General features: G+C 42.6%; 1 protein-coding gene across 1 annotated transcript; it reads right to left on the bottom strand.

Annotated features, from left to right (window-relative positions):
• Positions 1 to 1,749: 1,749 nt before the first annotated feature.
• Positions 1,750 to 8,710, bottom strand: LOC142462938 (hemoglobin subunit beta-2-like). Its single transcript, XM_075565152.1, has 3 exons — positions 8,542 to 8,710; positions 4,173 to 4,395; positions 1,750 to 1,993 (listed from the first exon to the last, which is right to left on the bottom strand). The coding sequence occupies exons 1-3, from the start codon at positions 8,631 to 8,633 to the stop codon at positions 1,865 to 1,867; spliced, it is 444 nt and encodes a 147-aa protein (XP_075421267.1). The 5' UTR covers positions 8,634 to 8,710; the 3' UTR covers positions 1,750 to 1,864.
• Positions 8,711 to 12,573: the final 3,863 nt, after the last annotated feature.

Below are 12,573 nucleotides of genomic sequence, written 5' to 3'. Positions count from 1 at the left end.
GAATACTTGTAATAATGTCCATATAGACTTTCTTGATTGAAGCTATTGTGATGCAGGCGTCTGATATAAATGTGAGTGATGAGTGTATAGGTGAGCGTTGTGTATAGGACATATGTATTGAAGTCCTAGGGGTGCTGTGAGTGGAGAATAATTAGCTCCACCACATTACTCCTAATGAGGACAATGTCACACACGCTTGTAACCACCTTGATAATACACCTTCCAGCATAGAAAAGGATAAAAAAACTCACATGAGAAAAGCCTGTCTTCTTCTTGTTGGTGGCGTGCATCCGTGATAATGATGAGTAGATGAGTATGCTGCAGGACGCAGTATGTCAGGGCACAGCCAAAGATGATCAGGATAACAGCTTGTGGTTAAAAGGTAATCTTTATTCGAACATCATGGTGCAGACAGAAGAATGGAGGGTAGCTCTTACGCGTTTCACGCCTAGCTGGCGCTTCGTCAGAGAGTACCTTTTAACCACAAGCTGTTATCCTGATCATCTTTGGCTGTGCCCTGACATACTGCGTCCTGCAGCATACTCATTTCCTCAGACATACAACAGAAAAGTTTCATAAGACCTGGGACCCATGATTGGAAACTCAAACCTAGAGGGCCTTCATGCTAATCTAGAGAGGAACTAACTATGATAAAGGAGATGGAACACCCCCCACCACCACAACTGCCCATGTTTTATGTTGTCATAATCATCTGAAATAATAGCAAATGGATGCAAAGGGCTGATGGAGCCCATAAAGACATCTTTATTTAATGTTATCAATACTGTTTGTATTAATTTACGATGAAAAACACAATAAAAAATATTTGTACGGAAAAAAATGGAATGTGTTTTTTATTTGTGGCTTGTTTTGAAGATAGGTTGTACTCTGTATTGCCTTGCATGGTGGCAGATCCTGCCCACAGGGAATGGGAGTGCCACTATGCCAATCAATTAGGGTTTTTTTGGCATTTTTAATGGGTTTTTATTTTCTATGTAATAGTGTGTTTTATTTTGGGCCTTTTTTTTAGCTTTCCCATTTATTGCTATGGTGTTAAAGCATGCCCATATTATATGGGCATGCTTTAAACTGTGCCAATCAATGGGTAGCGGGGCTGGTCAGCTGGGGAGGGTGGGTTAACCCCTTAATTACTGTAGCAATAACTAATAGCTAAATTGATGAAGGTATTAGGAGCCATTAGATTGTATTTTTTTTATTGTGCTGTTGCTGTTGATGCCCACGGAGGACAAGAACGTTCTGAGGATAAGGACAGCCTTGATCCTGAAAGGGTTAAATGCCAGTTTAATTTACTTTATGCTGCTGATTTATGTTTTATTTTAAATGGGCAAATGCACTATTATCCATATCTGGATAAGTAATTTTGCCCATTACTGTACTGTATGTATTGGGGGGTTGTATTTATTTGAATGCATTGCATTTTTTTTTATGCACAATATTGATACCGCAGGCCAGTGGGGACACCCGGACACATATGGGAACCACCCGATGACATCTGTGACCACCTGGAGGCCCCCAGACACCCGCAGGAACTATCAGAGAACCCCCAAACACCCGCAGAACCACCTGGAGCCCCCCGGACATCTGTGGGAACCAGCTGAGGACCCCCAGACAGCCGTAGGAACCATGTGGAGGCCCCCGGGCACCGCGGTAACCACCTGAAGATGCCAAGACAACCACGGGGACTACATACCATAGTAGCATTTTTACATATTCACTTAACATCAGAGATTCACTTTTCATGTACTTTTTATTATCAGGCTGTTATAGTATGTACATACAATGAGCCATGCCATGGAATGCCACAGCTGAGAGACAATTTCTGAACAAAAAGTGGTGCACACATTTAATGATAGCTTTGGCTAAGACCAGCAACCAGAACTGTAATAAATTTCTCCCAGGCAGCTTGAACTTGAGGAGTGTAAGCAGTTCCCAGTTTAGAAGCCAAGACGACCACCAACATTTCTCCAAAGCGCTGTAAAGGAATAAAGTACATTATTATTAACTTTTTTTCATGAATGTTGAAGTTCTGTTGCTTTTTATGGTTTTTCTATTTAGGAATATCTTTGCCTTTATTTCTTAAAAAAGACTGAGACCCTGCTCACAATTTGAATTAACATAAATACTTTTATTCAATATACTGTGAGGCCTCTTCCCACTACTGGAGAAGAGTTTAGCACCATTCAAATGACAAGGATTAAAATATTCTTCACCGCAGCAGGGATGCAGTGTCACAACATACTGTATAAGCATATTGGAGAATGTGTATCAGTGCAGCGGTCTTTTTCCAGAAAGTATGATGGTGCTGATCCAGTGCTACAGCTCAACCAGGGCTGTAGTAGGGCTGACCGTGCAGTACCGTTGGATCGGCACTATTGCATTTGATAGAATAAGGCTCCATGTATCAGTTCAAAAGTGCAGCAATTCTGGGCCGAGATTCTGCACCATACTGTATGTATCAGACAAACAAATCCTATTGACTTCATTTGGATTTTTTTTTTAACGCATGCTGCAGATTTCTTGCTGAAGAATTGTTTCACCTTTGCCTTGATACTTACAGGCATATTCCTTAAGCTCTGTTTAGCAAAGTGTCCAGCACACTGTTTCTGAATAAATAAAAATGCACTTGAAGCAATATTACACAGTATTTCTTTATTTAATAAAGTTGATGCTGCTTTCTGCTATAAATGAGCTATGATACTATAAGAAATAATACCCCTTTTTGTATTTATTAGTCATTATATATTTATGCTTTAATTAGATTTCCAGCACAGTACGGTAACTTTACACCTGCACTGCATAAATACTCTTCCTTGCACTGCAATTCCCAATATACTTTGTCTGCCTAAAATCACCTTTATAATCATGTGAAGGCTGTATTTACTAAGCAGTGCTAAGCTGTAACACGCATCATTTGAATGGACTGAAATGTGCATTTTGGATTAGCACTGCTTGGTAAATACAGCCCCCAATCAAAACAAATCTCATTTTGCAAACTTAATAAATCAGATTTTTTATCCCCTTTATTTATTTGGGGGCTCTTGCTGCACTTTTGTAATTCCATAATGTCTTTTTAAATATGTTCTTCCTCGGTTAACCAATAGTTTGTTAATATAGCAGTTGTGGCTCCCTCCTGTGGCAACATTTTTGCAATTGACCCCCAGAGTCAATTGCAGAGGGAAACTATTTGTTTAATACCTCTGCTTTTTCTTTATCTCCAATAATCTGCCTGCCCATCTCACACTGAAAGGGTTCCATAATATATTTTCTGATCATTTTGTTATTAAGGTACTTAAAGAACTTTTTAGGGCTGATCTTGCTTTCTGTTGCAGTCCTTTTTTCATTTTTGATTTTTGCTCATTTGATTGCCTTTTGTTACATTCCTTATAATTCTGATACGATGTCTCCGTCCCTTCTGACTTAAAGAATCTAAACGTCTTCCTCACCTTTTCCATTTCCTCCCCTACCTGTTACCTGTTTATTTAGCCACATTGCTTTAGACTTTAAATAAATATTTATTACCCAAAGGTACTTATCTAACAATGTGTTAAAGATTGTCCATTCATCTTGCACATTTTGTCCTGCAAAAATGCAATCCCAATGTATTCCTTGTCAATTATTCCTCAATGTATTAAAATCTGCCTTTATAAAATGTAAAGTTTTTGTTTAATATGTATAATATGGTTTTTGATAATTTATTTCAAATGAGATCATGTTATAATCCCTGTTTGCCTTTTCTGAGTGGTATTGCATAATAGTATTGAAAGCCATTAGAGGCTTAATACTCCAGTTTGTTCAATACTGACATATTTTAAAGCTTTTAAGGCACTACAGCATGTACTGTACTTAATGTTTTGCAAGTATTATATTAACTTTAGGAAGCTACAATTCATATAGATATTTTTAAATGTAATATATGTAGAGTATTATTTATCAGTCTCTTTATTGTAAAATAGAGATTAAATTTGGGAAAACACAGCATCATATTTCTCAAACAGTTAGAATTCTATATAAAACAATTACAGTTTATCTGTTAATATACTTGTGCAGCGGTATTGTCCCAGTTTTCCAATACCAAAACATTTTCCATGTTTTAACAACACAAATATAATTCAGTGATTGTCAGGATAGAATAGATATGACCAAGTACTTACCTTAAAGTTTTCAGGATCCACATGCAGCTTCTTGGCGTGAATCTCACTGAGGCCGGCAAGTGAGCTCTTCATGTCATCCAGATGTTGAACTGTGGTACCTACTGCGGTCAGGACCGTCTTGCCGTGGGCGCGCACCTTAGCATTTCCAGCAATAGCGGCTGGGTTGGAAAGGTTTCCAAAAGTGCTGAAATATCTCTGGGTCCAGGGATACACAATCAGCAGCCTAGTGAGAGAGAGAACACAGTGCAACATTACAAATAAGTTCACATATCAGAACTAGGAATCAAAAACATATGTTTTGCTACATGCTAGAGTTTTAAAAATCATTTTTGTAAGTATGTTTTATTCTTTTTTTCATTTACAACATGGACTTTTAAACCAGAGAGATAATCTATCTTGTTTGCTCCACGCCAAGGATTGCTGCCTCTGGGTCAATAAGGAAAAGGGCCCCAATAAAGGATCAATAAGGCATAGATAATCCAAACTGTAAATGCAGGTTCTACACATTGTCAGCAGCAACTTTCTGAAATGATTAAAATACATATACATGCAGAACATGATATATTAAAATATAATAGATATTATAGGCTAAAGCTGGTAAATTCAGGGCATTATTGAAATCCCTGCTCTCTGATTGGTTAAAATTCTGGGCATTATCCAATCAGTAATGGCCCGGAATTTTTGACAGCTTGCCAAGTTTTTCAACCAATCAGCTTTCAGTTATCATTTACAAAGAGTGACATTTGCTCTTAGACAGGGGAGGTGATTGGACAGAAGGCACCAGCAAGGCACTGACTCCTCCCCCACCCTGCCTACAGAGAGCTCTGCACAGGAGAGTGAGGAGAAAGGTTTGTGTGTCTGTGTGTCTGTTTTGTGGGTGTAAAGGTGGTCAGCAGAGTGTTTTATTAGTGTGTGTCTTCTGTTGGTGTGTGTTTTGTGGGTGTAGAGGGAGCAGCAGAGTTTTGTTGGTGTGTCTGCAGTGTGTGTTTTGTGGGTGTAGAGGGGGAGCCGCAGTGTGTGTGTCTTCAGTGTGTGTTTTGTGGGTGGAGGAGGGGTGCAGAGTGTTTTGTTGGTGTGTGTGTCTGCAGTATGTGGGTTTACAAGGGGGCTGCAGTGGGTGTAGAAAGGGGGCTGCTGGTGTGTGTTTGTGGGTGTAGAAGGGGGGCTGCTGGTGTGTGTTTGTGGGTGTAGAAGGGGGGCTGCTGGTGTGTGTGTGTGTGGGTGGAGGAGGGGTGCAGAGTGTTTGTGTGTGTGTTTTGTGGATGCAGAGCTGGCAGTCTGTTGGTTTGTGTGTGTCTGCAGTGTGTGTTTTGTGGGTGTACAGGGGGCTGCAGTGTGTGTGTGTGTGTGTGTGTGGGTGGAGGAGGGGTGCAGAGTGTTTGTGTGTGTGTTTTGTGGATGCAGAGCTAGCAGTCTGTTGGTTTGTGTGTGTCTGCAGTGTGTGTTTTGTGGGTGTACAGGGGGCTGCAGTGTGTGTGTGTGTGTGTGTGTGTGTGTGTGTGTGTGTGTGTGGTGTGTGTGTGTGTGTGTCTTCAGTGTGTGTTTTGTGGGTGGAGGAGGGGTGCAGAGTGTTTTGTATGTGTGTGTGTGTGTGTGTGTATGTGTGTGTGTCTGCAGTGTGCGGGTTTACATGTGGGCTGCAGTGGGTGTAGAAGGGGGATGCTGGTGTGTGTTTTATGGATGTAGAGGGAGCAGCAGTTTGTTTTGTTGATGTGTGTGTGTCTGCAGTGCGTTTGTGGGAGTAGAGGGTATGTGCATATGTGTGTGGGTGTCAGTGGGTGTAGATGGTGGAGGAGGGCTGCAGAGTGTGTTTTGGTGTGTTTCTGTGTTTTGTGTGCTTGTGTGTTTGTGTGTGTAGAGGGGGGGCTGCTGTGTGTGTTTTGTGAGTGTAGAGGGTGGAGGAGGGCTGCAGTGTGTTTTGTGGGTGTAGAGGAGGGGGGCTGCAAAGTGTGTAGGGGGGACTGCAGAGTGTTTGTGTATCTAGAGGGGGTTGCAGTGTGTGTGTGTGTGTGTGTGTGTGTGGAGGGGGCTGTGTGTATGTACAATTTCCTTTTAATAAACTTGCAGAAAAGCATAAGAATGTAGACAATCCTGCTGATAAAAATCAATATGACTACACAAATGTATCTTTTTTATGTAAAATTGAAAGAAAAAAAAATAAGCCTACATTTAGCCTATAATAGTAATACAGGCATACCCCGCATTAACGTACGCAATGGGACCGGGGCATGTATGTAAAGTGAAAATGTACTTAAAGTGAAGCACTACCTTTTCCCCACTTATCGATGCATTTACAGTACTGCAATCGTCATATACGTGCATAACTGATGTAAATAAGACATGTGTAACAAGCTCTATAGTCTCCCCGCTTGCGGACAGCTTCGGTACAGGGTATTGCTGTTCAGGACGTGCTGACAGGCACATGCGTGAGCTGCCATTTGCCTATTGAGCGATGTGTACTTACTCGCGAGTGTACTTAAAGTTAGTGTCCTTAAAGCGGGGTATGCCTGTAATCCATTATTACTATTATAGGCTAAATGTAGGCTTATTTCTAATTTTTCATAAAAAAGATACATTTTTGTAGTCATTGATTTTTTATCAGTGTATATACCTGTGTAGGAAAAAGAAGTAAAGTAGAAGATGAGAGGGCTGAGGGGCGGGAGAGAGAGAGGGGAGGGAAGGTGAGGTGAAGGAGGGGAGAACGAGGGAAGTGAAGGAGGAGGGAAGAGAGAAGTGGGGGAGGGAAGAGAGAAGTGGGGGGGGGAGAGAGGTGAGTGGTAAGAGAGAGTTGGGGGGAGAGGGAGGTGAGGGGGGAGAGGGAGGTGAGGGGCGGAGAGGGAGGTGAGGGGGGGAGAGGGAGGTGAGGGGGGGAGAGGGAGGTGAGGGGGGGAGAGGGAGGTGAGGGGGGAAGAGAGATGTGAGGGGGGGAAGAGAGATGTGAGGGGGGGAAGAGGGAGACGAGGGGAGGAAGAGTGAGGTGAGGCTGGGAAGAGGGAGGTGAGAGGGGGGAAGAGGGCAGTGAGAGGGGGGAAGAGGGAGGTGAGGGGGGAAGAGGGAGTTGAGGGGGGGGAGAGGGAGGTGAGGGGGGAGAGGGAGGTGAGGGGGGAGAGGGAGGTGAGGGGGAGAGGGAGGTGAGGGGGAGAGAGAGGTGAGGGGGTAGAGAAAGGTGAGGTGGGAAGAGAGGTGAGGGGGAAGAAAGAGAAGTGAGGGGGGAGAGGTGAGGAGAGAAAAGAGAGGTGAGGGGAGAAAAGACAGGTGTGGGGAGAAAAGGGGTGAGGGGGAGAATTGGGTGGAATTGAGGGGGAGAAGTGGGTGTAGGGGAGATGTGGGAGAGAAGGGGGAGAGAAGTGGGGGGACTGTGATATTAACTACAACTAAATAAAAAGAAATAAAAATGTACCTTACAGTAGCACAGGCAATAGATGTGGTGAGAAATATTACTTTGTTGCAAGCAACAAAGTTACCGGTTGGGACAGGGCAGCTTCTGACAGCGCTAGCAGCTGTGAGAGAGGGAGAGAGACTGCTTGTGCTGCCGTGTGCAGTGTGCTCAGTGAGGAGAGGAGCGGAGGTGCTGCAGTTAAGTTTTAAACTTGCCGGTTTCCTTCTCAGCGCGAGCCCCTGCATCTCTGCTTTAATGTGAGTTGGTAAGTTGTCAAAAATTCCAGGCATTAATGAATGAATAATGCCCGAAATTCTGACCAATCAGAGAGCAGGGATTTCAGTAATGCTTTAGCTTATAAATTTTAATATAATCAATAGTTGAAGCTGACACTGTTATTAAACATATCACTTTTAGTTCAATTCAGCATTATGTTGGACAGCATCTTTAATGACTTGTATTTGCACTAAACATAAGTACCAATTAAGCTTTATTTCTTTCTAAATGTATCATGCATAAAACCTAACAGCAAAATACATATTTTCTGCATGCACATTTAACAAACATACTACTGTATACTATGCCACAGTTTCTACAATAACCCTCTCTATTTATGATATAGCATTCCTGAAATACCTGTTTATGTTTGTGTATATATTCTTGAAGTTGGAAAAAAATATCTTATATTTCCTCTTAACTGAAATACAGTAATGGATTTCTGTTTACTGAGTACATGTGTATTGCACGATTTCTAAGTATAATTAAGTATATAAAACTTCCTTTTTCTATTGGGAAACTCTTTTCTAAATTGCACCAGAAAATAACATATAGGATATATATATATATTTATTTATTTTTAGACATGTGGTACAATGATTTGCGCCACATCTTTACCAGTTTAGCTTTGATTGGGTATGTATATTAATTTACATGTATTCTAGTCTTAAACAAATATCAAGAAATGAAATAATAACACTATATTTTACATACCTGGTCAGTGCATCCTGACCATCCTGCTCAACGCTGACTTTCTGCCATACTGATGTAATGGCTGATTTCTCTGCGGCTGTCCAATGAACCATGGTGGCTGTTGTTAGAGTGAGTTGGGAGAACTGATGCTTCTGATGGGAGAAGTATAATGCTCTGGGAAATATGAGTTCTCTCCCCTCAGATTTATAGGAGGTTTTACTAGGCCGTGCCCATATTGCATTAATGCTGTGTCACCCTTACTCTCCCACCCTCCCATTCTACTCAAGACTGATAAGTCAAATCATTTCACTGACCTTGCATTTCAGTATCATGTCTGGTCCATTCCTCATCATTTTTTTTTTTTGCTGTTTGTATGTGTATGCTGATCCCACAAAACGTCTCCATTGTAATGTACAGTGCAGATAAGAAAAAGAAAGAACATGCTACTGTATGTGACAGATAAAAGTGTTCCAATAGAAAAGACTTAAATCCATAATAACCATGTAGTGCTATTCTATAAAACATTTTATAGTGCCAGAAAATACCTTACAGCCCATTCACCTTTGGAAGGTGTTCTACTAGGATCTCCTTTGTGAATATGACCCTGATTACTTAAGTTGAAACCATACATTATAATGGGTATAGTTTTAAAGCTTATAAATGGCCCATGCACTGTACAATACATTGCATACTGCAAAATCCTCCTCCATCAAAGATTAATTTATTTTGTAAGTAGCCTGTTTATTCTTGCTTCATGCTTCCCAAATGCATTAACGTACATTTATCTGTACTAGGAAAACGCTATATTTTATCCTGTGTTGTGGGATGAGCGAGTAAACCGTATACGACACGGAAGAGTCGTAACATGGAATGAAACACAGGCAAAACCAACATTTGAAACTTCATCATTTTGTGGATTTTGCTATCATATTATCCAAGTATTCTCCAACCTCAGTTAAAAATGGTAATGTCTGGGAAATGTAATTCTCACACTATTGTGAGGTATTTTTATACGAGTCTATAAATAAGCCTAGTTTCCACTGACAATCGAGGCACCAGCAACGAAGTTGTCCAGAAAATCCTGCTATTGTCTGTCACAACGATCAAGCACTGTCTTCAAGTCAAACAAAAATGTAAATACTGAATCCCACTTCAACATTCACATTATTGTGACATGAAAAGAAATAAATTTAATATAATATCACAACCGGCAAAATGCTTAAATTGTAACATTAACAATCTCATTCGCAACAAACTATCCAAAAGTTGAAAAATATAAAACAACACACAAAACTCATTATTCTCACACAGGTTGTGATATATGAACAGTTAGGTGTCGGATATAGTAAGCGCGCGAGCGATGGGGAGCATGGCATTGAGCGCACTTGCTGCAGAGGCGATCCGTGGCATTTGGGATGGGGAGAGGGAGACGCAACAGGGAGGCATGTCAGAGGTGTGGCCGTGACATCATGAAGCTGGTTCGCCCTCATTTGCGGAACCGCTCACGTGACACAGCCATCACGCGACCAAAACAAAATTATTTCTCTCCTGGAAAATTTGCCGCGTGGTCGCTATACATTGCTAGCGTGGTCGTGCTCTATGGCCTGCCTCATAGAGGTACGGTGTTTTGTTGGCATGCCATTGCACGCGATAGCGCAGAGTATGGACGTGGCTTTATAATGACATCGGGGATACAGTTGGATATTGTGCAGTGAATCATTTTCACTGCCTCCTAGATGTCAAAGCAAATCTACAGGTTGTTGTTGTACAGTTTTGTTTGTTACTGTAGTTACTCATTTATTTTCATTTGAATGATTTAATTTCTCTAAAACTGTTCAAGTAAATTGCCTGAGAATGTATTACAAGTGGCAAAATAATGCGTTTAATGTTTTGTATGAATACCCTTGTCGATGAGATGTACTGTAACATTACATTTTTTATCACTTCAAAAAATATATATTCATTTCAACATGGGAGTTGCAATGATTTCGTTGAAACGTCTGTCAGATTTACATTACGATGACAGAAAGGTACCCTTAAAATTTCATCAGAATCTGTCAACAAAACACACACCCAAAGCGGCCACAGTGTGTAGCTGTCTTCGCTTTGTTAATTTTGCTCGCTCATTCAATCATACTTCATATGCCATTTACCTACCCAAGTTTCCAGTTTATCCAAGTTCATCTGGAGAGAAATTACTGTGATGGTAAGGGGGTAAACAGGCCATACAATAAGGGTGAAGCCCATCTGGTTACCCGTGTGAGCCGTGGGCCCCTGACAGCTACCTAGCACCATAAGCCAGGGGCCAGGGATTGTACCACGTAAAAGTTAAAGTGTCCCCTACTTTTCAATTCTCATGTTCCCTATGCCCTAGACTCATGAAACTTGCTATGGGTAAGGATTAGTTGTGATATTTGGGTAGAAATGCAATTGCTTTGATTGCAGGAGTTGAGGGGCCAAAGATACCAGTAGTCCCCTAATTCTCCATGGCGAGCAGGCATGATTTGCCAGTACGCGGGTTGAATTACACAGGGGCTGCCCAGTGTCCCCCAGACTCCTGGTTTTCGAGCCCAGATATCCCAGTCCTATTTCCCTCACCCGTTATAACGCGATCCGTTACAGCGCAAATCCGCTTACAACGCGATGCAAGCGTGGCTCCCAATTTTCCTATTTATGAATACTTTATAACACGATTATTGGTATCTTAAATACTTTATTGTACAATGCATACAATTGTACATTATATCTAACGCGATCCGCTTATAACGCGATGTGATTCTTTGGATCCCAAGAACAGCGTTATAAGGGGGTTGAGCTGTATTAGTCTCCCCAAGTGTTCCCATGTATTAAAGTATATTTTATGTCATTTGTGCTTTTACTATAAATGTCTATTCAGTCAGACCGAGCATCCATATACTGCTGCGGCACAGTTTATTCAAGCATTTGCCCGTTCTGTGCCGCAGCAGTAGCCTGGCGCGCGCCCGAGTGTGACGGGCGCGCGCCGAAGCAGCGGAAGAGCGCCCTCCGATCGGGGCGCTCTCCCTACCGCTGCCGGGTCCGCCGGGTCCCCCGGAACCCCCTGCCGCTGTCCCGCGATCGCGGGACACCAGGGCTCCCTCGGGGAGCCCCTGGACACGCGTGCAGGGGGCGCACGCTCCCGATGACGCGTGACCGCGCGTCTATGACGCGCGGCACGCCGAGGGGCGGCCACTAGCAAGCCGGGAGATTTCCCGGCTTGCGGTACCGACCACACTTCAATAAAGTGTGTCGGTAGTGTAGGTGCCGGAAGTCTGGATAGACATCAGAGTTCAAAGAGGAGACGAGATGTTGAGAGGTGTCAGGGTGCTAAGTGGCCGGGGCAGGGCGGAGAACTGGGTCTGGAAAACCAGAGACCCCTCTGGGGAAGACACTCTGGTCTGCCAGACTCAGAGGAGCCTGCCCAGTAGGTGGCAATGGGTTGACTGGGGGAAGTGGCAGAATGTTGGTGAATTTCCCATTAGTCAATTCATATTTCCCTCCCACCAGGCATCCCGAGCCAGCTTGGCATGCCCCCTCCTCTGATGTCAGCCAAGAGATGAGCCCTCGTTTCTATTGGCTAGTGGGATAGGATTCCCATGCTCTGATTGCTCGCTCCTCCTACCTCCATGCTAAGGATAGCTTAGTGGAGTGTATGTAAAGAGATGCCCCAGTCAGAGAATCAGATGATCTAGTGGCTTGTGTCGATGAAGCTAAGGCGGGCTTTTCAAAGTTGCTCTGTCATGAATAGCAGAGCCATCGGCTTCGTTTTGAAGCTAGGAAAGTCTTCCTCGCAGAGACAAAGGGGCCTATGCACAAGAAATGGTGGGAGAAACGCCCCCTTACCCCCAGCAATGCTAGCCAGAACAAAGTCCATATAGATGTGTTTTCAATGTATAACACATATAAACTCCTTATGTTAGACAGTATTATAAACCCGGCAAACAACAAAATTAACCCACTACAAGTTCTAACCTACATCAATAACAAATGTGATATAAACAAAAGTGAATACATGTGAATAACCACTTACTGTAA

This window comes from Ascaphus truei, chromosome 11, assembly GCF_040206685.1.
Source record: "Ascaphus truei isolate aAscTru1 chromosome 11, aAscTru1.hap1, whole genome shotgun sequence".
NCBI lineage: Eukaryota > Metazoa > Chordata > Amphibia > Anura > Ascaphidae > Ascaphus > Ascaphus truei.
This window is presented reverse-complemented; position numbering and strand designations above follow the sequence as displayed.